Source organism: Tympanuchus pallidicinctus, unplaced genomic scaffold (genome assembly GCF_026119805.1).
Source record: "Tympanuchus pallidicinctus isolate F22 unplaced genomic scaffold, pur_lepc_1.0 scaffold18, whole genome shotgun sequence".
NCBI lineage: Eukaryota > Metazoa > Chordata > Aves > Galliformes > Phasianidae > Tympanuchus > Tympanuchus pallidicinctus.
In genome coordinates, this window is record NW_026294699.1 from 10,269,888 (window position 1) to 10,296,490 (window position 26,603).

The window sequence follows — 26,603 nt, forward strand, 5'->3', positions numbered from 1 at the left end:
ACACGTTCTGCACACGTTGTCTTCCAGCACAGTTGTGCAGGGGGAAATTTCAGCACATCCAACATTTCTAATGTAGTCATTCTCAGAAAGATCTGTAGAGAGACGGCCGGTCACGTGGCATTAGTTGTCTTTTAATATGATGTAACAGCTGGAAACTGGACAAGCTAAAAATACTCTGAATTCTTAATATTGGTTTTCCACATTGGGAATTGCTTTTGTTGCCACAGAGTTGTTGCGTGATCACAGCTGGGAGGAGAGGTGGCCAAGAAACGATTCTCACTGTTATGCAGACAGCAGATGAAGTTGGACTGTTTTTTTGTTTGTTCTTTTTCCCCCTCTGTTCTTTTTCTTCCTCTCAGCACAAATACTGACGTAAGAGACATAAGAGATTGCAGCTGATTCTCCACTATCTGGTGTAATGGGGGCAGGTGAGGTATCCCACATAGGATGAGTATCACTCAACTCAGAGCAGCCCTGCTCTGCAGGGCCAGAGGGAGCCAGAGCCCCTGGAGGTCCTTTACCCTCGGAGGTGGGCAGTGGGAAAGGCTGCTGCAGCACTCCTGCAGGCTGCCATCTCTTACCTCCTGCATAATGCCTGCACTTGAGCTGTTGGGCTGGTAGAGTTTGAGGCAGAGTCTGTCGAGATCAAGAGGATAAGTAAGATTTGCTCTGACTTACAGCATTATAAACAAGGGGAACTTCGCAGCGTGTTTCCAGCAAAGTCTGATTGATTTTGGTAGGTGGTATAGCCGACACTTTCTCTTCTTCTAAGAAGATGACAAACATCAGCCTCACTTCTAGTCAGGTTTTTGTTTTGTTTTAATAACAGTGTGGAGGAAGTGCTAAAATTCAGTGAACTGTAGGAAGCACAGGGCTCTGCCCCTCCATGGACACAGCTGCCAGGCAGCAGAGGGGGATGCGTGTGTGCATGTCTGTGTATGTGAAGCTTTCAACTTGCTGTTTATATTACTTTATCAAGAGTGTTGCTGTGGTTTCTCTCTTTATGGACTTTTCTGTTCTCAACACAGAGGAGAGGTAAAAGTGGGAACTCAGACATGGAGCCCATAGACAAGTGGCTAATTACACAAGGAATGGTGAGGACTTCACCAGTGGAACGACTCCTACTGCCCACCCCAACCCCTTCACCTACAATAACCATCCTCCATTCACCTCTCACCCTGCCCTACTGAACCACTTGAAATCAGACAGTACAAGGAGTTTGTTTCCCACCTATGTCGTTACCTGGGGCAGAGGGAAAAATTTACACCGGTTTCTGGTTCGTGCAGGACAAAGGCCTGTAACCAGCTGAATCATTTGTAGAATCCCACAGCACCTTCAGAAGGGCCTGGGGGTCAGATTGGTTCCTTATACTGTCTCGATTTAATTATGCAGTATCCACTTTTCAAGGGATAAACACAAGTCTCATGCATCTTGTTTGCAAAGAGAACACTTTCTAGGTGCCTTTAAAGCAGACTCTTCTGGTAGTGCTTAACTTCTTTCAGGCAGTGCTTAACAGTCTGGAATAAACATATGTAATTTTAGGTCATATTTAATTGAACTTAGTAATGCAGGGGTACTTAAATATGGGAAGAAGAAACTGGGAGAGCTGCTACCCAGTGTGACATCTTCCACCTCAGTCAGGGAATTACACAGGCATCAGGATTCAGGCTTCAAGAGGTACAGTGGTGTTCCTGGATTTAAGGGTTTAGATCCTGTGTCTAGTGATGACAGTGTTCTGATAACATCAAGCTTCTGGAAATCTCAGGATTTGTGCACATTCTGTGTCCTTCCTCAACATGCTTGCAGCAAGAAGTCTGAAAGTGTGCTTTAAGTGCAGGAGACAGAGGTAGGTTAAAAAAAAATAATAATAAAAAGCCTCTGCTGTGCCTGAAAGCCGAGTTCTAAGGGTAGTTTTGTGTTTTTGGACTACATCATCCATCATTTGAAGTGTTTGAAAATAGTAGCAGTAATGTGACCTACTGTAGAAAGTCCTGACAGTCCTATGGAGGCAGTGCTGGCTGCATCAGTGTTTGGAAACACGCAGTGCAGAACCCTGTGGGGTTGGTACACACCATCAGTATGAGGCTGAGTGCAGGATGCCTGTGGAGCACGAGTGCCTTGCTCCAGGGAGGGCCTCCGATGGCCCAGACTGAGTCACCAGTGCACAGAAAGAGAAACATCCCAGAAAACTCGAGGCTAAGAACAGTCAGAGCATGCAATATCAGAGTGCACCAACTCGGTGCAGGTGCACTGTGCCACTGCTGGGTGTCCATCCATCGTGAATCATCCCGTGGTGGAGACAGGTCCTCTTCTTTGCCATTCCACTGTTTACAAGAGCAGCCCTGTTGCTCACACCCCCCGCACCACTGTTTTATTGGAAAAACAAACAGTATTTGTTATTGGCTTGTGGTTATTCAGTCTGGAAAAAGGATACTGCACTCTTCATGGAGGCATACGGAGCTGGGGAGGGGGAGGGGCTGGCTGTGCAGCTGGTCGCTGCTCTGACAAGCCTGTCACCTTGTTTGTGTGCTAAATGTGAGAGAGAAATACCTAAAATAAACCTACACTAATCATTAACTCTGTTTCTCTCTTGCCTGGCTGTAGTTCTTAACTGTGTGTATTAATATAACTTCGTAGCCATTGCAAAACGGGTGCAACAGCTGGCATCCCCAGTATGAACCTGGTGTGCAGATTCTGTGGTAACTTTCTGTGTTTTAGAGATGAGGGAGAAAAGAAGGGTGAGCTGATGCTGCTATTCACTGTGCCTATACAACACTGAGACCACAAAAAGGACGTTGTCCCCGCTCTCCTTGGAGCATCCTGCCCAAGTGGTCGTCACATCCTTTTGTTGTGATCTCCTGTTCTTCTTCCCACACTAGGATACACTTTAAGCTTAGTGTTGAGCTCTTCCCGCTCCATCTCTGTGTGTCCCAGCACAGCTGTGCAGAGGGAGGCTCGGTCAGGGCTCTGTGTGCACCTCCTGGGGAATTGGGAAGAACTGTTTCTGTTTCAGCTTAATCTGTAGCTCAGTTCTGGCAAGGTGTTGGCAGGTCCATGGAGATGCACCATGCTTATCCCCTCCAGGTCTGCCTGCAAAGCTAACTTAGTTCTGTGCTCAGAAAATGTTCAAACATGCCCTCGAGATGTTGCTAAGCTGTTCAGTAAGGGGTCTGCTTGCAGAGTGAGGTCCAGGTTCTGCAGGTTGGGCCATTTTTGTGGGGGTCTGCAGCAGCAGCTCTTAGCCACAGCCTTTAGCATAAGGCCACTCCACGTTAGTGCAAGTAATTCCAGTTCCTTTTTTCATGAGTTCAGCTGCTATTGAGATTTGCATGAATACTTTTGGTTGTTAGAATAATCTGCCTGCCTGCTCCCATGCCAAGTGGGTATTTGTTGCAAAAGCACGGAGCGAGTGTTGCTTAAACCACAGCGTCAGGACAGACGTTGAGGCAGAGATGAAGGGGGAACGAAACTGACCCAGAGCTCCCAGCAGCAGGTATGGACAGCCCTCAGCCTCACAGCCTGACCGCCAGCAGCCTGCCTGGCCAGAGAGGAGCTGTAAAGATATGTGAGTAAACACTGAACAGAACCTTCGCTGAGATGTTAATTAGAAATGTAGTGGGATGCTGCTCTGTCTACTTTCAGTGGAGAGATAGGATCTAAGATGTAGAAATGAGTTGGGTAACACGAGATTACTGATGCAAGACATCATCTTGGAGACCGGATTGCATGAAGATCTCATTCCTTTTGCGTGGTTGGACCCCTCTCCTTTCTGAAGGCACGTTCCCTTGTCCTGAAGAGGATGTGGGCTCCTACACCTGCCAAGTTGTTATATTTCATGGCCGAGGCTGATGCCCAGTGAAGGAAGGCTCATGCTGCCTGTATCAGACCCTGCCTGGCAGGTTGTTGTACAGGTGCAGCAGGCCGTGCTGGGGACATACTGCACCTGAGCTCTTGCCTTCCCCATCTTTGCAATGTGTAAACATAGTTACAAGTAATCAAGTAGCTAATTAAATCCTTACATGTAAAGTCAAGCGTGTTCTAATATGGAGGCCAGGCAGCTATTTCAAGATCACAGCAGCTTGAAATAGATCACAGGGCTGTCGGGGTAAGCTGGAGCGGACTGCTAACGCCTGTCCATGTGCTGTAGCTATAGGAATAACAGAACTGTTTCTGCTGCTAACCAAGGGGATGCGTAGCAGCCAACCAGGTGTTGGTGTCAGCTTTGTTCAACATCTGGAAAGAAGTGGAATTAACAAAGCTGCTACAAGACAGTCGTCTAGCAACAATTAGCATGAATCTTGTTAAACGCTTTAAGGACATTAATGAGCTCACCTAGAGACCTGAATTGTCATTTCATCCCGGCTTCTTTTCCAGTGGGATCATTTTTTAATAGAAATAAAATGTGATAATAATAACCTCAAACCGTCTTTTTAAGGGTAGAATATTGGATTTTGTGACTTCTGAGGGAACATATTGGCAATACTTCGGCTTTGGCTGATAGAGAGAACACCAACACAATCTAACTTCAGTAAGGAAGGATTTGCATTCCAAATTCTTGTGGATTCGGAGGGATTGATGCGTCCCATTTGTTGTCCTGGCCCTCCTTCCCCACTTCCCTGTCAGCTCTGTGGAGATGATCCCGTTTGTAGGATTTTTCCAAAGACTAAATAATAAAAAAAAAAAAGAGAGATTTGAACCATGAGCCCATCTTTTATTTACAGCTAGTGACTTAAAGCACCCGAAAATATGTTGTGACTTAATTTCCTTTTACAGCAAGCATAGACTTTTCAAAAAGAAGTCAGAGTATCATTATAAAAACAGCTCTTGTAGCCAACGCTGACGATCTGGGGGAGCTGTCTGGCCAAAGCTGAGAGCTCCACCAGACCATGTATGTTTGTGTAATCCATGCATGAACAAGACTGTCCCGTTCTGGAGCCATTTCTATGCAGTCTGTGGCTGCTGCTGCTGTTTGTTCTTTTTAAACGTGTGTACTGGTTCATTTGTTTTCATGTTGCTTCATGTTTTGAGGATTAGCTTTAACAGAAGCCCACTCCATGTTTGTCGCTTTGAAACTTTGGGAAGGGGGAGATGTGGCAAATACACAGCTGGCAGAAAGCCACATTCTGCATAGGCAGTCTCAGATGGAACTTGAACAGTACATGTTACAATTCAAACATCTGAAAACTTTCCTTTACTCTTTGAAAGTTCCCCCCTTTGCTTTATTTTTGAACAGATTGAACCTGATACATTTGACTCATGTTTTATGGGGAGAATGGGGTTCAATCTCAGGAGAGTCAATTGGAGGTTTGAGCATGGCAGGAGCAGTGGGTGCAACTCCTGGGCTTTTCTCTGTGCATGCTGAAAGCTCTGGAAGATGGGGGAAGCTTTATAAAGGGTCAGAGCTGAACAGCAAACATCTGACATGCTCAAATGCTCATCTTACAGCTCTCTGCACTTCTTGTGTGTGAGCTGTAGAAAGTGCTTCTGCTCTTCTGAGGTTCTTATTTGTTCTATAAAAAAGGGCTGCCTGGAAGTAGATTTCCTATCCCAGCCTTTCCCCCCCCCAGTCTTACAAAACACAGCAGCACGACTCCTAAGCTCCTAAACTGAGCTGTTTCTGGAGGACTCCTGCAGCCCTGGGACTGCTGCCACCCTTGGGAGTGCATCATTTGTTTGATCACCTCTTGTGCTTTCAGGACAGCCACTATTTGAATTCCTGTTCCTTGCACAGACCCCAGGACCATCCTTTAAGAGAAAGGCCCTTATTTTATTCATGGAAAAACAGACAAAACCTGCTCATTGCCTCCTCACCTTCCTGCACATTTTGTAATATTGTCCTTAAAGAAACTTGGGCACCTTTCAGAGCTGCCAGCAGCTGCCACAGCTGCACCTTCTGCAGCATTGCTTGCTGTGTGCTCTGTTAGGTAATGCGAGGGGGAAACGGCGGTGAAACTTCCACAGTAGTTCAAGGTTGCTGTAGGCTGAATAGATTCCTCACTTTGTGTCTCTGAAGCCAGGATTTTCCAAAGCTGTTAAATTAACGAGTCAGCTCAACAAGATGGAGCTTGTCCCCGAAAGGCACGTGGTGGAGGATGTCTGGAGGGCCCTGCTCTCCTTCATGGCCCTCGCGCTGTGCCAGTATTGGCTGTGCTGGGTTCAGCTCCGCTGTAAATTAAAAGGGGGCTGTTACCCTAATTCCACCCCTTCCCCAGCCCAATCACAGAATCATTGAGGTTGGAAAAGACCCCTAAGATCACCACGTCCAACCTGTCCCCACCGTGCCCTCTGCCTGTGCCCACAAGTGCCACATCTCCATGGTTCTGGAACACCTCCAGACCCCACCAGCTCCCCGGGCAGCAGTGCCACTGCCTGACTGCGCTTTCCAAGGAGAAATATTTCTTTATATCCAACCTTAGAAGGCAAAATCGTTGCAGAGCACTGTTAAATAGTGGCAAGGAAGCTGCATCTCCCGGTGACCTCACCTGCAAAACCTCTGCCTGCTCTCCTCCCAGCAGAGGTTCCAGGCAGAGCTCCAACAGCCCCACAGAGCTCCAAGGAAGCTCACAGCCCTGCCAGCCCCATGCCCTGCCACCTGCATGCCTGACATGCTTTCCAAACGCTTTGAAGCTTGTCCTTATTAGCTCTATTGTGGTGCTTTCCTGTTTACCTCTTGCACAGCCCGATGTTGTGTTTAAGCAGCTCAGTTGGTCAGGAAATGGTTTTCCTAACGCACAGTGATTTCCCCTCGCTGAGTCGGTCGCTGCCACACTGCAGCACCCAGCCCTGTGGCTGCTCTCCTGTCACAGCAGCACATCGTGGCCGTTCTGTTGAGCTGCCCGTGCAGTTCTTCAAGGGGCAGCGAGGCAGGAGCTGAGAGGAGCTGCTGCCTCTTCCTCTTCCTCGACTGCATTTTGGGGACACCGTGCTTTACATGAGCTGGGTCCTTCTGCCTCTGTTCCAAGAGGGCTGCCTCTGACAGAGGAACCATGCCAGGTTTGCTTGAATTTGAGCCCTAGGTGCAGTGGGAGGAGGACCAGGAGTGGAACATCGTGTTTGTCTCAGGCTGCCTCCACCTTCTGAGAAAATTAAATGGTTTTCAGCCGAGCTTTGCCAGAAGGCTTTGGGCCCTCTTTTTGCTAACCCTTCATCATGGCTAATACCCATCAAAAATATATATATATATATAAATTTAATACTTCAAAACCTAACCGATATCCAATATTCTACCTTGAAAAGCTTTTCATGATCAAGATTAGAATCATCAGCCCATCCTGATGGTTTTAATGTGTGGTCAGGACGTTGCCCCATCACACGCTGACATCCAGTCATGTCATTCCCCATAATCTTTCTCCTGTTTTTTTTTAAGCCTTGTTGTTTGTAATTTCCTTTCCGACTGTTTCTTTATTTGAAATGCCATTTATATTTTGTCACTTTTGTTTTTTTTTTTCCAGCCCATCTTACATCTTTGTTTTTTGTTTTGTTTTTAATCTTATTTCTGGCGTTTTCCATCGCTCTGTGGCCGTGGTTGTGGATGTGGTTGGGTTTGCCTGCCTTGCTGTTCTCTCGCTGCACTCCCTAGATCCCTGTTGCACAGTCCTCTGTCATGGATGACATTGAGGAGTGGCTCAGTACCGACGTGGTGAGACTCTTTATATTTTCATTTTTCACATGGGCAATAGCACTTGTACGGATAATTCTGGATGTGTTGCTGAGTTATTGGCATTTCTCATTATGAGAAGACAGTCAAACTTCTAAATCATATCGCTTCTTTCCTTTTGAGGGGAATGCATAAGCAGATGGAGATAAGATAGCATTGTGTTCAGCAATTCAAAGCGTTTTTCCAAGTCGCTGTGCTTTGCCCTGCCCATGCTAACATCACATGGGCACGATCCCAGTCATGTCTGGAGGAAAGCATGTAGGCACAGAGTCATAGTGGTTGGGTAGGAAGGGGCCTCATCCAGCTCTAAACCCCCAAAGACGTGCTGAGATTTACCTGTGCTCTCCGCCACCCCTGAAGCACACGGTTAAAGCTGTGCTGGCTTCGGCAGGATCCAGGCATGTGTTTACTTCCAGGCATGCTCCTAAGAGCTGCTATGTCAAGGCCCACATTCCTTCCAAATCAGTGTGTCTTTGTTCAAATCTGCAAGCAGGAAGTCTTGATATGATTCATAACAACAATAAAAACAAAAATGTATAACAGCATCTCTTCAACGTTAATAACTTTCAGTTCTCTAGAGAGATTATTATCTGGTGATTATGAAACAAATGAAAGACAGAGCTAAAAGTAGCTCTTCTCTTGGCCTGGAGTTTTGCTGCACCAGTCCCCATTTGGGTACTCAGGTTTCTTTTTTGATGTCAGCACCCGACTCTGATTATCAAGGAGCATTTTGGGGATGGGGGTGAGCTGCAGTTCAGACTGTTCTTTTAAATGTGCTGTGAGCAAACCAAACTGTTGCTTTGTGCTCACCATACGCACCAGGATTGGCTCCTTCCCTTGCTCCTCCAAATGCAGACTGTTCCCTGGCAGCTCCCAGCTCCTGCAGCCCTTGGTTTGTCTGCTCAGGGCAAAGAAATGTGGAAAACTTAAATTGTCCGCTCTGCTTGAAGTCTTTCCCAGTCACATCAATTTGTCAGGAGGGGGAATCTTATGGAGAGACACTGAGGGAGCTCTGGGCATCGGCTGCACCCTGGTAGCTCGATGGATAACCTGACCCTAGATGGATTCCCCTCCTCTTTGTTGTTGAAGATTCATCTCAGTTCTCTGCTTCCCAGCTGAGGAAGCTGCAGATTAGATTAGCTAATGTTTATTTATTTCCTTATCCCTTTTTGGATGCATTGGAACAAACAGTACAATGCATGTGAAGCAGGGGCTGCTGTATGTTCCTTTGGAAACCTCTGTACTGTAGAAACCTGGCAGGTGCTGAGTGACATTTCGTTGTCAGGCATTGGACACTGCTGTGAGGTCGCTCAGTCTGCTCCCCTCCTCCTGATGGAAAAGCCCCATACACAAACAGACACTTCTCTGTCTCAAAGCAGGTGCAGCTTGAGGCATCTGAGTATCAGTTTAGTCCATTTTTTGATGTCCTAACAGATTGACAAGGATGTCACCTTCTTGGACTTGATTCCTTGTGAAAGGACTGTTAGAAATTCACAGCTGGTAGAAATGTGCTGATCCCATGGCATCCCAGCCTTTGTGTGCCATGGGCAGAGGCAAACTGCCCAGCAGCATCCTTCCTCCAGCCCGCCCTGACCAGGTCTGTGCACAGCATGGACACCAGGAAACCTGCTGCACTTTCACACGAGATCTGCAATGAACACCTCAGGAAGAACACTGCTCCCAAACTACTTGGTCAGCTGAAAGTGTGTTTTATTTGAAGGCACTGTGCAAAGTGCAGTCCTTTCACAGGACTGCATGACAGTGCTGGTTTGACTCAGTATTGCTGGCTGAAGTGGAAACAGCACGGGTCAGCCATTGGTGTCCAGTGGGGAAAATTTGGCTATCAGATGCCACCAGCAATCTTCCAAAGCATCTCAGGTGCTTCCTCCTGCCCTGCAGCACATCAGTCAGCACCAGCCTGATGTGGGAGCTGTGCAGTTCCCCCAGGTCACCCTGCTCAGATAGTTAAGAGTGTGGGAATGAGTGATGTCCAGCTGCATTACATGTGTGTGGGGGGGAAAGAGTGGTGAAGTGCTGTCCCTGTGTTCACACTCCTTTTTGTTCCAATTGCAGAAAGGAGATGAACTGGAAGAAGGAGTGACCAGCGAAGGTAAGAGAAGATGACTGTGGCTGTGAGCTGCTCCCTGGTTAGCATGCAGCCTGAATACTCTGCTTTGGTCCCTACTTCTGCACTCAGTATGACAGGAGGAGGGTGTATCAGAGCAGAAAGTTGGTGCTTATGGCATGAGGAACCCTCCCAGCTGTAAGTGCTTCCCTGCTGTCTTGTGCCAGGAGGAGCGAGTACCCGAGCTGCTCAGCCCTTTGGAATGAGGTTCCCCTGCTCCCATTGCAGTGTGTGTTTCAGTTCCCCCTGCTGCCAGGGCTGGGATGTCCCAAATGGTGTCTGTCCCCATTCCTGCAAACACAGGCCCTGGAACTTCAGACCCTGCCCACCTCTGTCCCTCAGGCTAGAAGTACAGCCCTCATTCTTACTTCTCTTTCCTTTTTGCGTTGCAGAATTCGACAAGTTTTTAGAAGAGCGAGCCAAAGCAGCGGAGATGGTCCCCAACCTGCCGTCCCCTCCCCTGGAAGCCCCCACCCCTCCAACAAACCCTTCCAGCAGGAAAAAGCAGGAGCGCTCGGAGGATGCCCTCTTTGCACTGTGAAGCTCGCAGTCCCACCCCGTGCTCTGCAGGAGAGCGTTGCTGTATGGCCACCTCGTCCTCCCACAGCACTTGGCTAACAACAACCCTTTCCTCCCCAAAGTCTCATAGGTTGCTTCTCCTTCTTCCCTTTCTCTCGCTCTCCAACAATCCATCCCCACAAGCCGACTCTTTCTGTTTAAGTCCAACACTCTTCCTGCCAGACTGCGATTTTCCAGCGCTCGCTTAATCCCCTCCTTCCTATCCCAGCTGCACAAAACCAGCTCTTGATGCTGAAAACCCCTTTCGAATGCATGACTGCATCACACTGTGTTGAAACAAAAGCCCAGAGGGGAGAGAGCAGCCTTGCCCTTCAGTTGGCATAGGGATCATCCTCTTCTGTAGGCAGGTCCTGCCAAGTCGACTGCTCTGTCGATCAGCGTGTAATTGACTGAGCTGGAATGTGCAGGGGGAGCGTGTCTTTATTTTTAGATAAAATGTTAATGTATTGGCTTTCGTGTCGGATCCGACAGCAAGGAACAACTGTTCCCCTTTCAACATGTGCTTCACAAGTTAAAATCCTTTACTCTCCCACTCACACATCTCCCTGTACCATATGGCGGTCGCTTTTCCCCACTTTGTGCAGCGCTTCATATTCTTAATCTCACAGGGTATTTTTTTCCTTGTGTTTTATCTGGGCTTGCTCTAATTTGAAAGCAGTCTGTTGGCCGTGTCCAGTAGCTCTGGCAGTTGTCAGGAATGAGAAACGCTGAGCTGAATGGATGCTGCAATGTGAGCGGATGAAGCATTTTGCTCTTTGGGAGAGCATTCTCACAGGAGGGTTTTCTCTAGCGTGTTTGCCTTCTAAAATAGCGAGGTTATTTTTTCCTTCCCTGAGATTCCTTCTTCAGTGACTGCAGAGCTCTGCGTTTGTCTCAGCTGTTGTAAATAGCATCCTTGCAGATGGATGGGACTTGATGATGGACCGGGTGCAAACCGAGGTTCCTGGATTCCCTGACGTGGCTGTTAGGGCTCTCGGTGCTAGTTGTGATGGGAAGGGCAGCAAAGCTGCCAGAGGTGTCTGTGAGAATGCCCAGAGTTACTGTGGAGGGACTGGCTATGGCTGTGCTGGAGGCGAATCCCCTCATTTCCTTCTAGGCCTGAGAATGTTGGGTGATTTGACCGTGCTGGTCATAATCCCAAGCGTTTCTGGAGTGTCCTTCAACACCTCTGCCCTTTTGTCCATCCCAGCCCCCAGAGGGCTGCATTCCCCCCAGTCTGCATGCCCAGCATGTTCCCTGGGAGCAAACCGGAGGCACAGGGTGGCAGAGAGAAGCTCCTGGCCTGGCAGGGAGGCAGCTTATCACATGGACACCCCTCTCCTGGGCCTTGCCTTGCCCAGCCTGCTCCTTCTGGCCTGGACACTGATACATGTCAGGCTGGTGTGGGTGCAGCTCCGTCAGGCACTGTTCTAGACTGAGAGGCCGTGCTACAAACAGCTGAAAGGAAAGTGACAGCTTTTATCTGGGCATAATTTCAGCTCCTCAGATGCTCTCCAAGGCACACCACGCTTTGGCAGCCTGTGATGCACACTGTCTTTTCCCAAATGGCTGAATCACAGCACTGGTGCTTTTTGGGAGCTGTCACATTTCATCTGCAGAGGGAAGCTCTGTTTGGTGCAGGATTTCCAGGCCACCCCAGGCCAGCTCTCTCTATTTTGTCTTCTCTGTAGCTGTAACGTAGTGCCAGGATGGAGCAGCATGCACTGCTGCTCTGACACGGGGTGAGCGCAGTGCTCAGGTGCTGCTTGCCAGGCACATGGCTGCCAGTTCCTGCAGCACGTCAGCTGCAGCCACAGCTCCCAGGAACCCGAGGATCCTTCTGTCGTGACGCTGCTTTGATTTCAGGAGCGTCTGCTGATCGCCTGAGCGCTCTCGCCTGCACAGAATGAATTGTTGGTATTCCTGTCAATGCAAAAAGCTCCGTGGGTGTTTGAAGCGTGGATTTGCTCTTCTAAATCCTTGAAACGCATTGACCCTGTAAATGGCCACATCAGGTGATTCTAAGCACGTTAATCCAGCTTCCCTGCCAAGCCCCAGGAGATAATCGCCTTGCTCCAGCACGGGGACGTGGTCGTGTGACGCTGAGTGGCAGTGACGGCACCGGCGCTGTTAGCACAGCCCTGCAGTGTCCCAGCTTCACCCCCAGCACCTGAGCATAGCGGGGAGCTGCTCACCCTGCTGCTCCCGCTGAGCCTATCCTGGGCCTTCCCGTTTTAGGGAGAATCTGGAAGAGCTTGCAGAGCTGTCAGTGATGAATAGAGCAGAGTAGAGAAGCGAGAAGGTTGAGGCTGAAGGAGCCGTGCGCTGGCACAACTCGCAGCATTCTGTGCCCATAGCGCCGTAAGGCGTGCTTTGCTCCCACGAGTTCTTTGGGGCCCTACTCACAGGGTGCCACCAGAAGGGAGCAGGGCAGCCCCAGGGCAGTGCCTTCCTTGGGAGGGCTGAGCTGGGGCAGTGGTAGAGGGGCCTTTGGGGGAGGGGTCCCAGAGCGAGCTGTGCTGGAGCAAGGCGGGCAGGAAGCGTGCAGGGTGCAGCCCCGGCCTGCCTGCACGGGTGGGACAGATTCCTGTATCAGGATCTCTCATCTTCTCCCTCCTCTTGCGGTCTGCTGAAAACCTGAGCGGTGGAAACCGATCGGGAAAGGGGGAGGGGTTTTCGCATTGGAGAGCGACCTCGGGATTTCTTCCTTCGCTTTCCGTCCTCGAACAGGGATGGAGCTGCAGGCAGAGCCGCTTCCGTGGGAAACCCCGGGCAGGCAGAGCTGCAGTGTGATGCTGTGACACTAAATTATTGCCGGGTCCTTCCTGAGCTCTAATCAAACCCTGTTTAGGTTAAGGTATTTATTTTGTCAGTGTTTTGGGTTGGTTTTTTTTCTTTCCAGTGTGTTTTTAACCTCTTCTTTTAACCCCTCGTGTGCTGAGATGTAAGAAATGAATGGTTTCTATTTAAATACATCCTTTTGGGTTTTTTAACTGTTACGTGTAGACTGCAGCTGCACCTTTGGCAGGTGTGATAGGTAGCAATGTGCTGTACAGACGTTTAGGGTGTTTAGGAGAGGCTCAGAGGAGAACTGCTCATAAAAACAGCACGGTGTCTTGTAAAGGGAACAGCCAGTGTGCACAGGGCCCTCCCCGTCAGCCCAGCCGCAGGCTGTGGGACGCACAGAGCAGATGGGCAGGTCAGTTTGGGGCCGGTTGTGCAACCCTGAGCTGAAGCAGGGCCTCAGTGGGGTGTCCTGTCTGTGTGGCTGCGTTCAGCTTGCTTTCTGGGGTCCGGATTCCTCCTGATGGAGGAGCACAGCTGGCTGCAGACAGATGTTTCCCTCCAGTGGTGAAGAACGGATCCGGGCGGTGGGTCCAGGCCTGGACTGGGGGCTGTGGGTTCCATCCCCGAGCAGAACCCAGAGCTGCGCTCCTCCAGCATCCCAGCAGCACCTCCTGCTCCTCTCCTCTGCTCGGTGCTCTGCTTGTAGCCATGGATGCGGGACGTGCAGAGCAAACACAGCTGCACTGCAGCAGCCCTGTCTGTCTCATGGCCTCCCGTTGTCTTGTTGAGGCTGCTGGGACATCTCAGGGATGCTCCCTCCATCCCCATCCCTGTCCTTGTTTGCCTCCTCCGTGCTGACCACAGGGCGTGCTGAGCCTTCCCTGGAAAACAAAACAGCTCAGGACGGACAGTGGGATGGAAATGGTGAAGCAGTGAGTGGGTTTGCGTGCCGAGCTTCCCACCTGCTCTGTGTTTTTATGAGTACGGGCTCCTCGTTCTGTACATGTTCCTATGAGCTATCGTTAACCCTACAAATGTAACCTGTGTAATAGCTTCTCTGTATATTACAGCCGTAGGCTTTCCAGATAAAAGTGGATAATATTTATTTACTGAAGATACTGGATATTTTTTTTTGTTTGGGAATGGGGTAGGGAAAGAAGGGGGACATAACTGTAAAGGGATCGACGATGTAAAGAGAAACAAACCATAAAGCTAAAGAAACCCAACACTAAAACGTTGCTGTATTCACGTAGGGAAGGTACAACTGTATTAATCTGCCATCGTTTAACCTGTTCCAGAAATCATCTCTACTTTGGTTCCTGCATGTGAGATACTCCAATAAATGCACTACTGGTGTGGACCGGAGGCGCGCGCTGTGTCGCGGTGTTGTGTCGCGCCGCGTCCTTCCATCGGGAGCTGCAGGGAGGAGCCTCCCGCGCCTCCGTACGGCCCTGCCGACGGGCAGAAGAGGCTCCGGGTGACGGAGGGGCCGCACGGCAGGACGGAGGGCTTCGGGGCCGCCCCGCCCGCAGCCCGGCGCGTCCCGATCCCGATCGCCCCGACGCTCGCCGCCCGCCCGCTCGCTCGCTCATCCCGCCCGCCTCTTCCCGGCGGCGGTTCCCTCCCAGCGGCCGCACGCCGAGCACCACGTGGATCCTCGCAGGACCGCCGTGATGTCACGCAGCCCCGCGCCGTGATGCGCGATCACCCCACTCCGCCCGCCGCGCTCATTGGCCGCGCCGCGCTGGTTCTACGGGCGGGGTTTTCCCTCCGGCCGTCATTCCGGGGAGTCCCGCCCCGCGCGGCCCCGAGCGCACCGCCCCGCGGGGGCTGCGGTTTCTTCGGAGGGAGCGCGGCGTGGGGCGCAGCCCTTCTGTTTTCAGGGGAGGCGCAGAACGGGAAAACGGCGCCGAGTCGGTGCCGTTTCTTCCCCCTCCCGCGTGGCGCGGTGTGGGTCGTCGCCCCGGCCCCGCTCAGCGATGCCCAAACCCCTCTGGGGTTCCGTGCCCCCGCTCGCACCTGGGGTCCCGCTGCCCTCCGCTGCCCTGCGGTCCCCAGCGGTCTTAGATTCGAGGGCAACGCGCAGCTCCCCGAGCCGCCCCACGGCACGTCGTGGGCTCCCGGGGGTTGGGTTATGGGGCGTCTTCCAGCTGCGGGTGGGGATGTGGGAGCGGCGCTGCCCCGTGCCGCAGTGCTGCTCCGTGGGTCCCTACGACGCACGGGGCGCAGTGGGGGAGCGGTGCGGGGCTCCTCCAGCTCCATCTGACCCACGGGCAGCCTCGGTGAGGTGGGCCAAATTTCAGGGCTTTGTTCCCCGGGCTGAAACAAAAAGGTGGAAGAGGATGAACCCAGAAGGAGCCCTAAAACGTCATCACCCTAAAACCGCGGCTCTCTAAAACCGCAGCACCCTCAAACCTCATTACTCCCAACCTGCAGCTCCCTGACACAGCTCCGCACCGCGGGGCCGGCACACGCCGGAGGCACCCCGCACCCACCCCACAACGCTGCCTTTCCCCGCTCCCGCCAGTGCGCGCTCCCGCAGCGGGTCCCGGTGTTACCGGGGGGGGGCGGGGACCCCGAGGGGGGGCGGGACGAGGGGCGGCCGCTCTCAGGGCCCCCCCCCGCCCGGCAGCAGGTTGGGGCACGGTGCGGCCGCGCATCCCCGTCCCTCCGCCGGATCATGCGGCGACCGGCCCAGCTCAGGCGGCCCCCCCGGTCCTAAAGGCTCCGCTGCCCGTAAGAGCCGCCGCGATGAGCGCTCTCAGCTTCGACGATGCCACCCTGGAGGGGCTGGCCCTGGAGCTCCGCGCGGCGAGCGACATCGACACGGCGCTGCTCAGCGACATCGACGGTGCGGACCGAACCGGGACCGGGACGGGGCGGGGAGAGGGAGCGGGACCGGGGCGGCGGGGTCGGTGCTGCTCGGAGAAATCGTGCGTGCTCGCGGGGGTGTCGGCTCGGCGCGATACCGGCGGTCGGTGCGGCGCAGCGGGGCCGGGTGCAGTTACCGAACCGCCCGTGCGCGGTCGGTGGGACGGAGCGCACCCGGTGCAGAACCGGGCCGGGGGGGCCCCGCGCTCGGTGCACGCTCGGCAAAACCGTGGCTCGGTCGGGGGAGCTCAGTGCTCGGCATGGTGCTGGGGGGGTGATGGGCTTTTGGGGTGCCGTATGCACGGCTGGGGGTCGCACGCCGGGTGCCGTCGGGTTCGGTCCCGGGACGACTCCCCTCCCCCAGCGCTCAGCCTTGTGTCGCCGCCAGCCCCGCCCCTCCGTGACGTCACCGCCGGGGTTACTCTCGGTCGTTCCTCCTGGCTTCCCCCGCGCCGTCGGGCGGTGGGTGGGGGTGGGGCGGCTCGGGGCGCGGTGCTCCGCCGGGCGTCCCCGGCTCTGGAGCCCACGGCACCCACCTGCACCGCAGCTCCCGGTCACCGTGGGGCTCTCGGAGCCGCTCGGTGCCGTGGCTGCTTTCTGGGGGGCTCTGCGGGTTGGGGACGGCGCCCATTGGACACAAGCGTGCCACCAATAGGAACCCGCTCCCCGATGTCAGTGGGACCCCATCGTGCCACCAAAAGGGGACTCTCCGAAACCAGTGGGATCCAAGGTAGACCCGATCTCCAGTGCCAGTAGGACCCAGTCACACCACCAATGGGGACCCGATTCCCAGTGCCAGTGGGACCCAATCATAGCACCGAGGGTGACCCGCTCCCTAGTACCAATGAGAAGCTGTTTCTGGTGCCAGTAGGACCCAGTCACGCCACCAACGGGACCCTCTCCGCAGCTCCCAGCCCATCCCGGCATCAGGCACGCAGCCAGCCTGCACCAGGCAGCACGTGGTGCCGTTCCGCCCGGGCTCGGTGCGCTTCGGGGCCCCGAGGCGTCCCGGCACAGACCGGCAGAGCCGGTGGAACACGCAGCGGGGCGGGGACGGAGCTGGCAGAGCCCCCGAGCATCCCGCAGGGCTCACGGGTGCTTTGTGGGGTCGGTGCTGGGAGCCCCTTCTCCTCCAGCAGCCGAAGCTGGAGCTGAACCCAACCGAGCCACGGGGTGAACTTTAACTCTTTGGCACGCTGGAGGGGAAGCGGCACATCCTGCTGCACCTGTGCACGGGAGGACTTTGCCTGCTAGGTGTTGTGTCCCGGAGCCGCGCTGGCGTCCCCTCTGCCCTCCTTGGACACGAACCAGGGCTGAGATCGTGCCCCGGATCACGGTGGCCCCTGCTCTTTGACCATAAGCTGTAGGGAGCAGAGGGATGGGCAGGTGGGATCAGGGTGTCCCTCTGGGAGCGTTTCCCTGGCCCCGTGATCTCCAATTGGAGAGGGGCTGGGTGTGCTGCTGCTATTTACAGGGAGGGCTTTTGCTGACGGGCACTTATATAAACGCTTCCGCTCTGAGCACGATCCCAGGGTCTGTGCGTGTCCCCATCCCCGTGTGTTTATGGCCCACGTGTGGGGTGGAAGGAGCTCGAGGAGCTCTGTGGGGCCATGCGTGGGGCGAGGGAGGAGGGAAACCAACGGGGTTTTGTACCGTGACCATAAGTGCCCTACAGCGCCCTCACCTACCGTGGGTTTGCCACTGTCCCTGGGTGCCCCCTCATCCCTGTGCCCTCACTGGTGACACGGTTGGGTCCCGCTGACACCGCAGAGAAGGTCCCCATTAATGTACGTGCTCTGCCCTGTGGGGTCCCCCAGAGCAATGCGGTGGGGGCAGCGTCCCAGGGCCGGGGGTGCTCCGTGGGATACAAACACCCAGCGAGGCTGCGGCTGTCCCGAGCTGGGCCCCCCTCCATGCACGGGGGGGTGTGGGGTGCCGGCATCTCTGTGGGACGTCGGGACGTGCAGTGAAGGAGTTAACGCCGCCTGACCTGGAGTAACCCTCGGCTGGGTGCCCGCGAGTGACCCGCTGTGCTCACCTTGGGGCTGCCTGGGGGCGGCCGGCGGGCGCGCGGGCAGCGATTGGCGGAGTCGCATCACCCCACGGCCGGCTCTGCTCCAGGCCTGGCGCGGGCGGCAGCGGGGAGGAGGCGAGAAAAATGGTTTGAAAATAGCCTGCCGCCTTCGGCACACGGCTGAGCCGCCGCCATGGGGGATCTCATGGGCTGCGTGCTGCCAGATAGCCCCGCTCCTCCTCCTGCTCTCCCCGGTGCGTGGGGCACCCCTGGGTCACTTTGGGGTGCGCATCTGGGGGGGTTTGGGGGCACTCGTGGGTCACTTTGGTGGCGGCATCTCTGGGTACCGCGGTTCAGGTGGGGGTGCTCCCAAATGGGGGTCACTCTATGGGGGCTCCTCAGAACACTTCGATGTGTTGGGGGGTGTTTGTGGGGATGTCCCCAGTGCTCCGGTGTGCAGGGCAGACCTCCTGGCTTGGTGCTGGTTAACCCTTTGTTTTGCCCACCTGGGGGTGAGTGGGGCAGCACGTGGTACTGGGGTTGGGGGGGTTGGATGCAATCTGGATGTGCCACCTCCCTATCCCAGCCCCAGCTCCTCAGCCCTTGATACAGGGGCTTTTTCAGGGTTGTCAAGGTTTTGGTGTCCAGTTTCTAATGAATGAGCTGGCACAACGTGTTATCTCCCCATTTTGCTTCCCTGGAGCAGGCTGAGATCAGCTCCACTGCCCCTGGGGTTGGCATGGTGCTTCTCTGGGTTCCCACATCTCTGGGCAGGGGCGAGCAGTGTGGGGCTGGAGACCCCCATGGCTTTGAGGCCCCCCTTGATGTTTAGGGCTGCTACTGACCAGTTCTGGGGGGGGGGCTGTTTTTTTTCAGACATGCTGCAGCTGATCAACACACCGGACAATGACTTTTCGGGGCTGTTCGATGTGCCGTTTTCTGCCCCTGACAGCACAGTGTCCCCGGGGCTCCCCCCAGCCCCCACCAGTTACCTGGGGCCCAGCAAGCCATCACCCACTGGCAATGTGTTCCCAGCCCCCCCCGTGCTGTCAACGTTCACCCCACAGTCCCCCACCCCACTCCTACCAGCCCCCGGACCTCCAGCAGCACCGGGGGTGAAGGAGGAACCTGTGGCCGTGCCCAGCAGCCAGCCCCAGCCCAGCGTAATGCTGGCCTCCAGCTTCGTTCCCGCATCCCCTGGGCAGTTCAGCTCCCAGCCCATGGTGGGCTTCCAGAGCCAGCACAGCTTCCCTGGTGAGGATTTGGGGTGAATTGGGAGTGTGTGAATTGTGGGTTGGGGGGTCGGTTTGGGGGTCCTGTAACGCTGCCTTCTGCTCCATGTTCAGCTGTGCAGCCTGGGGGGGCTGCGCAGAGCCCCCTGCCCACCCCACAGCCAGCCCAGCCAGTGGCACTGCCTGGCCCCGTGCAGAGCGTGGCACCGCAGCAGCTCCTGGCACCCGGCCCCGCTGCCACCACCCAGCCCGTGTCACCCCAGATCCAGCCAGTGCCGGTAAGCCCAGGGCTGGGGGGCAGTTATAAGGGACATTTGGTTGTATCGCAGCCCCACAAACCCCTCCTTGGCCCTTCAGGTGCTGCTGCAGCCCCACTTCATCAAGGCAGATTCCCTGCTGCTGACAGCTGTCAAGACAGATGCTGGCAGTGCCAAGACTTCCTCCATCACCTCTTTGGCCACCAGCAGCACCGCGGCTCCACTGCAGGTGCCGGTAGGTGACCGAGCCACGCTCAGCCTGGTGGCTCACATACAAATGGGCTTTATGCCACGACCCTGGGTTGGGGTGGGGGTGCTTGGTGACCCCTTCCATGCCACCTCCATCCCGTAGGCTCTGGTGAGTGGGGGCACCATCCTGGCCACGGTGCCGCTGGTGGTGGACGCTGAGAAGCTGCCCATCAACCGGCTGGCGCCCAGCGGGAAGGCAGCGCTGCTGCAGAGCAAAGGGGAGAAGAGGACGGCGCACAACGCCATCGAGAAGCGCTACCGCTCCTCCATCAACGACAAGATCGTGGAGCTGAAGGACCTGGTGGTGGGCACCGAGGCCAAGGTGGGGGCTGCGCTGGGGATGGGGAGGGCGGAGGGCAGGGAAGGCGCCGTGCGTGGGGCTGAGCTGTGCTTTGCCCCTCACAGCTCAACAAGTCGGCGATCCTGAGGAAGGCCATCGAGTACATCCGCTTCCTGCAGCAGAGCAACCAGAAGCTGAAGCAGGAGAACCTCAGCCTGAAGATGGCCATGCAGAAAAGCAGTGAGTGCCATGCTGGAACGGTGAGGGCGGGTTTTGGGGCGATCACCCCCTCTCTAAACCCTGTCCCGCTCCCCACAGAGTCCCTCAAGGACCTGGTGGCCTCCTGCGGTGCCGGCCCCAAGGCGGAGGCGCCCATGGAGGTGGCGAAGGCGGAGGTGATGGAGATGCTGACCCCGCCGCCCTCGGATGTGGGCTCCCCATCCCGCGGCAGCCCGCTCTCGCTCAGCGGGGGCAGCAGCAACAGCAGCAGTGACTCGGAGCCTGACAGCCCCCTCTGCAACCACAGCAAGGTGTGGGGGTGTGCTGGGGGGGGGGCAGTAGCCAAGTGTGGGAGAAGGAGATCACTTAGGTTGCTGCTCACTCAATTCAGGACTGGAGGGGGGGATGTGGGGAGCATCGGTGATGCAGTGTCCTTGCTACCTACCCCATGCACGTGCCCTGTACCCCACGGCCTGCACCCCGTGCCTGTGCCACATCATCATATCCCATGCTCATATCTTGTTCATACTTGTAACCCAGTACCAATATCCATCCCCGTGCCCTGTCCGTGAGCGTGTCATACGTTGTCCTGTACCCCATGCCCTGTATGCTCCTTGTCCTGTCCGTGCTCTGTTCCATACCCATGCCCTCAGCCCCATACTCACATCCATACTTGCTCTGCCACTCACTCCCATGTCCATGTTAATACCCACGCCCATATCCATGACCTGAATACCGTGCACTGTCCATGCTCTCTGCCCTATATCCATGCCTTATACCCCACGTTCTGTCTGTGTCCTGGAACGCATACCCATACTCTGTACTCCATGCCCTGTATCTCGTGCTTCCATCACCATGCTTCGTGTCCATGTGCTCATGTCCAGGATGTGTCTGTGCCCATGGTTCATGGCAGCTTTCCCCCACAGGTGAAGCAGGAGCATCCACCACCCTCACCTGGCAGTCAGGGCATGCTGGACCGCTCCCGAATGGCCCTCTGTGCCTTCGTCTTCCTCTGCCTCTCCTTTAACCCCCTGGCCTCTCTGCTCCGTGGCTCCAGTACTCCGGCACCATCTGGGAACCTGGGTACTGCTGGTCCTGGAAGAAGCATCATGGCTGAGTCTGGCACTGCAGGTAAGCGCTGGCATGGGGTGGAGGCCTTTGGGGTGGAGACCTTTTGGGCTGGAACAGGTTGCAGGACATTGCAGTGGAGGTCATTGGGGTAGATGTGGAGGAGCAAAAGCCATTGGATTGGAGGCTTTGAGGATAGATGTAGGATGGAGGCTGTTGGGGAAGGCATGGCATAAAGAGTATTTGTATGGACGCCATTGGGTTGAGCACGGGCTGGAGATTATTGGAATGAAGACCGTGGTGGGGGCACGATGTTGGGGTGTGCGTGTGGTACGGGCTGTCTGGGGTGGAGCCCATCAAGGTGGGGTTGTTGAGGTGGGATGGGGTGGAGGATGTTGGGGCGGTGCTGATCCCCCGTCCCTGCACACAGAGGAGCCGTGGGGATGGTCGCAGTGGCTGTGGCCCACGCTGGTGTTCTGGGGGCTGAACGTGGCTCTGGTGCTGGGAGCGGTGGTGCGGCTCTTTGTCTATGGGGAGCCGGTCACCCCTCCGCACTCCGAATCCTCTGTCCTCTTCTGGCGGCACCGTCGGCAGGCAGACCTGGACCTGGACCGGGTGAGCACTGCCTGCTGCTCTATGATCAGCATGCTCTGAGCCCCCAGCCTCTTCCCAGACCCCCACCCTTCCACTTAGGCTAGCTTCGCCCCCCGGCCTGAGCCAGCCCCATCTCAGGTTAACCCAGCCGGCTCTGACCCAAGGCACTTGTAGCCCCGCCCACAGGCCACGCCCCTCCTCCCTGCCCCCATTCACTTTCCCCCAACGCTCCGCCCTCCCATTGACCACGCCCCCTCGCATCGCACCGCCCCCTCATTGGCCGCGCGTACCCTGGCCACGCCCACAGGCCGCACGCATGCAGATAGCCCTCCCCCTCCCATTGGCCGCACCCACGCTTGACCGCGCCCCCAGCGCCACCCCTTCCGCTCTGGCTCCTCCCACTGACGGCTCTCTGTTGTCCCAGGGGGATTTCGCACAGGGCGCCCAGCACCTCCGCACGGCGCTGGGGGCCCTGGGCCGCCCGCTGCCCGCCTCCCACGGGGACCTGGCCTGCAGCCTGCTGTGGAGCCTGCTCCGCCACCTGCTCCAGCGCCTCTGGGTGGGCCGCTGGCTGGCTGCCCGCGCTGGGGGGCTGCGCCCAGATCCCCCGCCCCGCGCCCACGTCCGACAGAGCGCCCGCAACGCAGCCATGGCCTACCACCGCCTGCACCAGCTGCACCTGGCTGGTAGGTTCTGTGCCCCGCAGCCCCCTTGGGATGGAGCGGGGGACTCCGCTGACTCCCGTGCTGCCCCGTGTCCCCGCAGGGAAGCAGGCTGGGGGGCACCTGCTGGCCATCAACCTGGCACTCAGTGCCGTCAACTTGGCTGAGTGCGCCGGTGACGCCGTCTCGGTGGCTGCGCTGGCTGAGATCTACGTGGCGGCCGCGCTGCGCATCAAGGCCAGCCTGCATCGCTGCTTCCATTTCCTGGCTGTGAGTCTGTCACCGCCTTCGTGTCCCCTCTGTCCCCTTCCTGGTGTCCTCTTTGCAGGACCTGGTGCCACATCCTCCATACCCACCTTAGTAGGTAACCCACAGTAGGACCCAATATCGTGGCCTCTTACCCCTGCCTTTCCACCCCCCAGCAGCCCAACATCCTGCCCCCCTCAGCCTCCATGGGATCAATGTCCCTGGCCCCATCCCTGTAGCCCAATGCTGCATGTCCCCCTGCCCTCCCAGGCCCCGCTGACCCCTGCTCTCCCCGCAGCGCCCCTTCCTCTGCAGTGCCCGCCGTGTGGCCCTGTCCCATGGTGGGGCTGTGCCCCCCGCCATGCAGTGGCTCTGCCACCCGTTGGGTCACCGCTTCTTCGTGGACGGGGACTGGGCCGTCAAGGGCGTCCCGAGAGAAACCATCTACAGCTCCGCCGGTGACCCAGGTACCCCCCAGAGCCCCAGAGCCCCATTTTGTGGCTGATGGTGGGATGGGGGCTGATGGCCGCTCTGTGCCGCAGTGGACCCGTTGGCGCAGGTGACCCAGCTCTTCCGTGAGCACCTCCTGGAGAAGGCGCTGTACTGCGTGGCCGTGCCCGAACCTGGCCGTCCTGCTGCCCAGGGAGAGGGGTGAGTGTGGGATGGATACCACGGGGTGTCCCTTCCCTCTGCTTGCGGTGGGGCCAGCCCCACTCATGTCCCTTCTGCCAGAAGGCGCTTTTCGGATGCGCTGGAGTACCTTCAGCTGCTCAATGGCTGCTCCCATGCCAGCAGCATGCCCGGCCCCACACCTTCCATCAGCTCTGGCCTGGCGGCAGTGACAGGTGAGGCCAACATCCCACACCTCGGGGGCTTCCCCCTCAGAACCTGCTCCATCCCGTTGGGTTGGATGGTCTTCAGAAGTCCCTTCCAACAAACCCGTAAGGTTCTGTGCTTCTGTCCCTCCCATCCCACAGGCACCGACCCTGTGTCCAAGTGGTGGGCGTCTCTCATCAGCACGGTCATTCACTGGCTGAAGGGTGATGAGGAGGGGGCTGAGCGGCTCTACCCGCTGGTGGAAGCCATGCCCCGGGCACTGCAGAGCTCTGAGTGAGTGCTGGGGGCAGTGGGGCCGGGTGGGCAACAACTTCTCATATATGTTCCTTTTTGGGGTGGTTTGGTGCAGCACATGTTGATGGGCACCCGCTGTCCCCGTGCAGGAAGCCCCTTCCTCGTGCTGCACTGCACTCCTTCAAGGCGGTCCGGGCCATGCTGAACAAACAGGACGGCAGCCAGGCCAGCCTGAACCACTGTGAGAAGGCCAGCAGCTGCCTGCGGGAGAGCCTGGAGCTCTGCAGCCCCCCCAAGTGCACCATCGACAAGGTGAGGTCGGGGAGGGGACAAGACACAGCCCAGCCCTGGGGGAGTGCCCGGCCCTCGCAGGAGGCGTCCCCGGCCCTCGTGGGGGTGCATTGTAGTTGCATTGCATGTGTCAGACTGGGAGTGCAATGCCCCTGCCATGCAGCCCGGCGGGGGTCCCGCACAGCGCCCGCCTGCCCGCGAGGGCCTTGGCTGTGTGCCCCATCCTTCCGCCCACCCTCTGCTCACCCACTCCTCCCTATCTTTCTCCCCCTCCCACAGGCGGTGCAGCTTCTACTGTGCGACCTGCTCCTGGTCACCCGCACCAACCTGTGGCAGCAGCAGATGAGTGCCAGCCAGCAGCTGCGTGGCACCTACCAGGCATCTGCTCTGGAGCTCCGCGGCTTCCAGCAGGACCTCAGCAGCCTGCGGCGCCTGGCACAGACCCTGCGGCCTGCCATGCGAAGGGTGAGCCCCCCTACAACCTCCTGGCTCCTTCCTGTGCACAGTGCACTCCGACCAACCTTCCCCATCCCATCCCATCCCATCCCATCCCATCCCATCCCATCCCATCCCATCCCATCCCATCCCATCCCATCCCATCCCATCCCATCCCATCCCATCCCAATCTTTCCCTTTCCAGGTGTTCCTGCATGAAGCCACCGCCAGGCTGATGGCCCGTGCCAGTCCCACTCGCACCCACCAGCTGCTGGACCGCAGCCTGCGGAGGAGAGGGGTGCAGGGCAGCAAGGCAGGTGGGTGAGGGGGGCGGGGGCACCCCGGCAGTTGCACCCCCATAGGGCTGGGGGTGGGGATAGTTTTGGCAAAAGATCCATTCTGGGGTGGGAAAATAGACTCACAGGATCACTTAGGTTGAGGAAGACCTATGATCATCAAATCCAACTGCCAACCCATCTCCACCATGCCCACTGACCCGTGTCCCCAAGTGCCACGTCTAGCACAGCACACAGGGGATGCTCAGTGCCCTTCCCTTCTCTCTGTCCCTGCAGCCGGCGAGCCGGAGAGCCACCCCACGCCGCGGGAGCACGCCGAAGCACTGCTGCTGGCCTGCTGCTACCTGCCCCCCAGCTTCCTCTCGGCCCCTGGGCAGCGTGTGGGGATGTTGGCTGAGGCCGCCCGTACGCTGGAGAAGCTGGGGGACAGGCGGACGCTGCACGACTGCCAGCAGATGATCATCAAGCTGGGCAGCGGCACCACCGTCACCTCGGGTTAGCGGGGGGATGTGGGCACGTGCCACCTGCCCCCCCCTCGTGCCATACGCGTGGTGGGGACGCGCGTGTCTCAGTGTCCCCCTCTCTATGAGATGGTGTCAGGGTGCAGTTCTTAAGGTGACGGATGGGAGCGGCGGGGTGACGTCCCGTGTCGCCATCCGCTGTGGGTGTTGGGGGCACATCCCAGCGTGGGCACCCTGCTGGCTGTCCCGGTGGCCGGCGCAGTTGGGTGACGGGACGTGGGGACCTCTAGTGACATTGTCACAGTATTGCACGGCACTGGGGTTCCTCCTCCCAGTGCCCGCCACCCCCCTGCAAAACCCCAGCGTAAGGCTGGGGCCTTCCTCACCCCGGTCTGCTGCGTGTCCCTGCTCCTCCCCGTGGGTCCCACAGCACCGGGTTGGGGGGGAGGACGCACCTCAGCACTGTCCCCACTAGGGGAGAGCGGGACGGTTTGCCCCGCGGTGGCAGCTAAGATGGCACCATAAGGTGCCCGTGGTAGGAAAGAGGGGCCCCCCCTGCCCTCCCCCAGCACTGCCCCTTCCCCCCATTAGGAGCTGTGCCCCCCCTGCAGCCCCAACCCCACACGCTTTGGGAGAAGGGGTGGCTCTGGGTTGGGATGTGGACTGGTGGGTGCCCCCATCCCCTTGCTGTGCCCCTACTTTGTATATAGCTCCCTGCTGTGCCCCACTTCACCCTTATCCCCCACCCACTTCCCCCTTGCCTTTTTAAACGGTATTTTCATAGTTGCAGAGTTTTGTACAGTGAATTAAAGCCAATTATTTATACTGTCGTGTGCTGGACTGGGGGTGCAGGGTCTGACACACGGAGGGGGGCACAGAGCATAACCTAAGGGTCCTGCCTTCTCCTCAGCGTGAGGCTACACAGGATGGGGGGGGTCAAGGGTGGCAGGGATGGGGACACTGGCTGCCAGAGGGACCCCAAATGCACCCTCCATTCACAAGACCTCCCCATGCACCTCAACCCCACGTTTGTGTCCCCGAGCCCAAGCTCACAATGAGACCTTTGGTCGTGGGGACAAAGGGACGCTTGGCCATCCGCCCGCAGGAGGAACACAGGCCACGAGCAGGGCGCAGAGTACTTCCAAAACAATCGTTGTATCTTTATTGACGCTCTGAATGCAATGACCTGTTTTTTACTCTTAAGGAAAATAAACATCTTTTAGAAACAGC

At 56.7% G+C, this 26,603-nt stretch overlaps 3 protein-coding genes across 12 annotated transcripts in view; all 3 read left to right on the plus strand.

The window, feature by feature from the left end:
• The window catches only part of TOM1L2 (target of myb1 like 2 membrane trafficking protein), a 49,172-nt gene extending 35,839 nt beyond the window's left edge, over positions 1-13,333 (plus strand). For 2 of the 5 annotated variants that reach the window (XM_052680293.1, XM_052680295.1), the window contains exons 13-16: positions 1,029-1,094; positions 7,580-7,639; positions 9,731-9,767; positions 10,175-13,333. In XM_052680293.1, coding sequence (XP_052536253.1) covers positions 1,029-1,094; positions 7,580-7,639; positions 9,731-9,767; positions 10,175-10,323 — 312 coding nt within the window. In that variant the 3' untranslated portion in view covers positions 10,324-13,333. The other 3 variants (XM_052680294.1, XM_052680296.1, XM_052680299.1) reach the window with 3 other exon arrangements.
• The window catches only part of LOC128079282 (nascent polypeptide-associated complex subunit alpha, muscle-specific form-like), a 147,146-nt gene extending 131,492 nt beyond the window's left edge, over positions 1-15,654 (plus strand). The window contains exon 2 of the mRNA XM_052680304.1: positions 11,064-15,654. Within this exon, the coding sequence (XP_052536264.1) occupies positions 14,470-15,393 (924 nt within the window). The 5' untranslated portion in view covers positions 11,064-14,469 and the 3' untranslated portion in view covers positions 15,394-15,654. The remainder of the gene's footprint in view (positions 1-11,063) is intronic.
• Positions 15,655-15,742: 88 nt separating this feature from the next.
• SREBF1 (sterol regulatory element binding transcription factor 1) lies at positions 15,743-26,601 on the plus strand. Of its 6 annotated transcripts, none has more exons than XM_052680092.1 (19): positions 15,744-15,978; positions 18,889-19,266; positions 19,359-19,522; positions 19,602-19,736; positions 19,854-20,072; positions 20,156-20,270; positions 20,349-20,560; positions 21,176-21,380; positions 21,748-21,932; positions 22,336-22,597; positions 22,677-22,843; positions 23,118-23,286; positions 23,362-23,470; positions 23,552-23,664; positions 23,797-23,929; positions 24,040-24,202; positions 24,461-24,646; positions 24,822-24,933; positions 25,189-26,601. In XM_052680092.1, the coding sequence occupies exons 1-19, from the start codon at positions 15,879-15,881 to the stop codon at positions 25,410-25,412; spliced, it is 3,351 nt and encodes a 1,116-aa protein (XP_052536052.1). In that variant the 5' UTR covers positions 15,744-15,878; the 3' UTR covers positions 25,413-26,601. The 6 variants fall into 6 exon arrangements, with proteins under 6 accessions (XP_052536050.1, XP_052536052.1, XP_052536054.1 ...); XM_052680094.1 differs by having other exon boundaries at positions 24,822-24,929; XM_052680093.1 differs by having other exon boundaries at positions 23,555-23,664.
• The last annotated feature ends 2 nt before the right edge of the window (positions 26,602-26,603 follow it).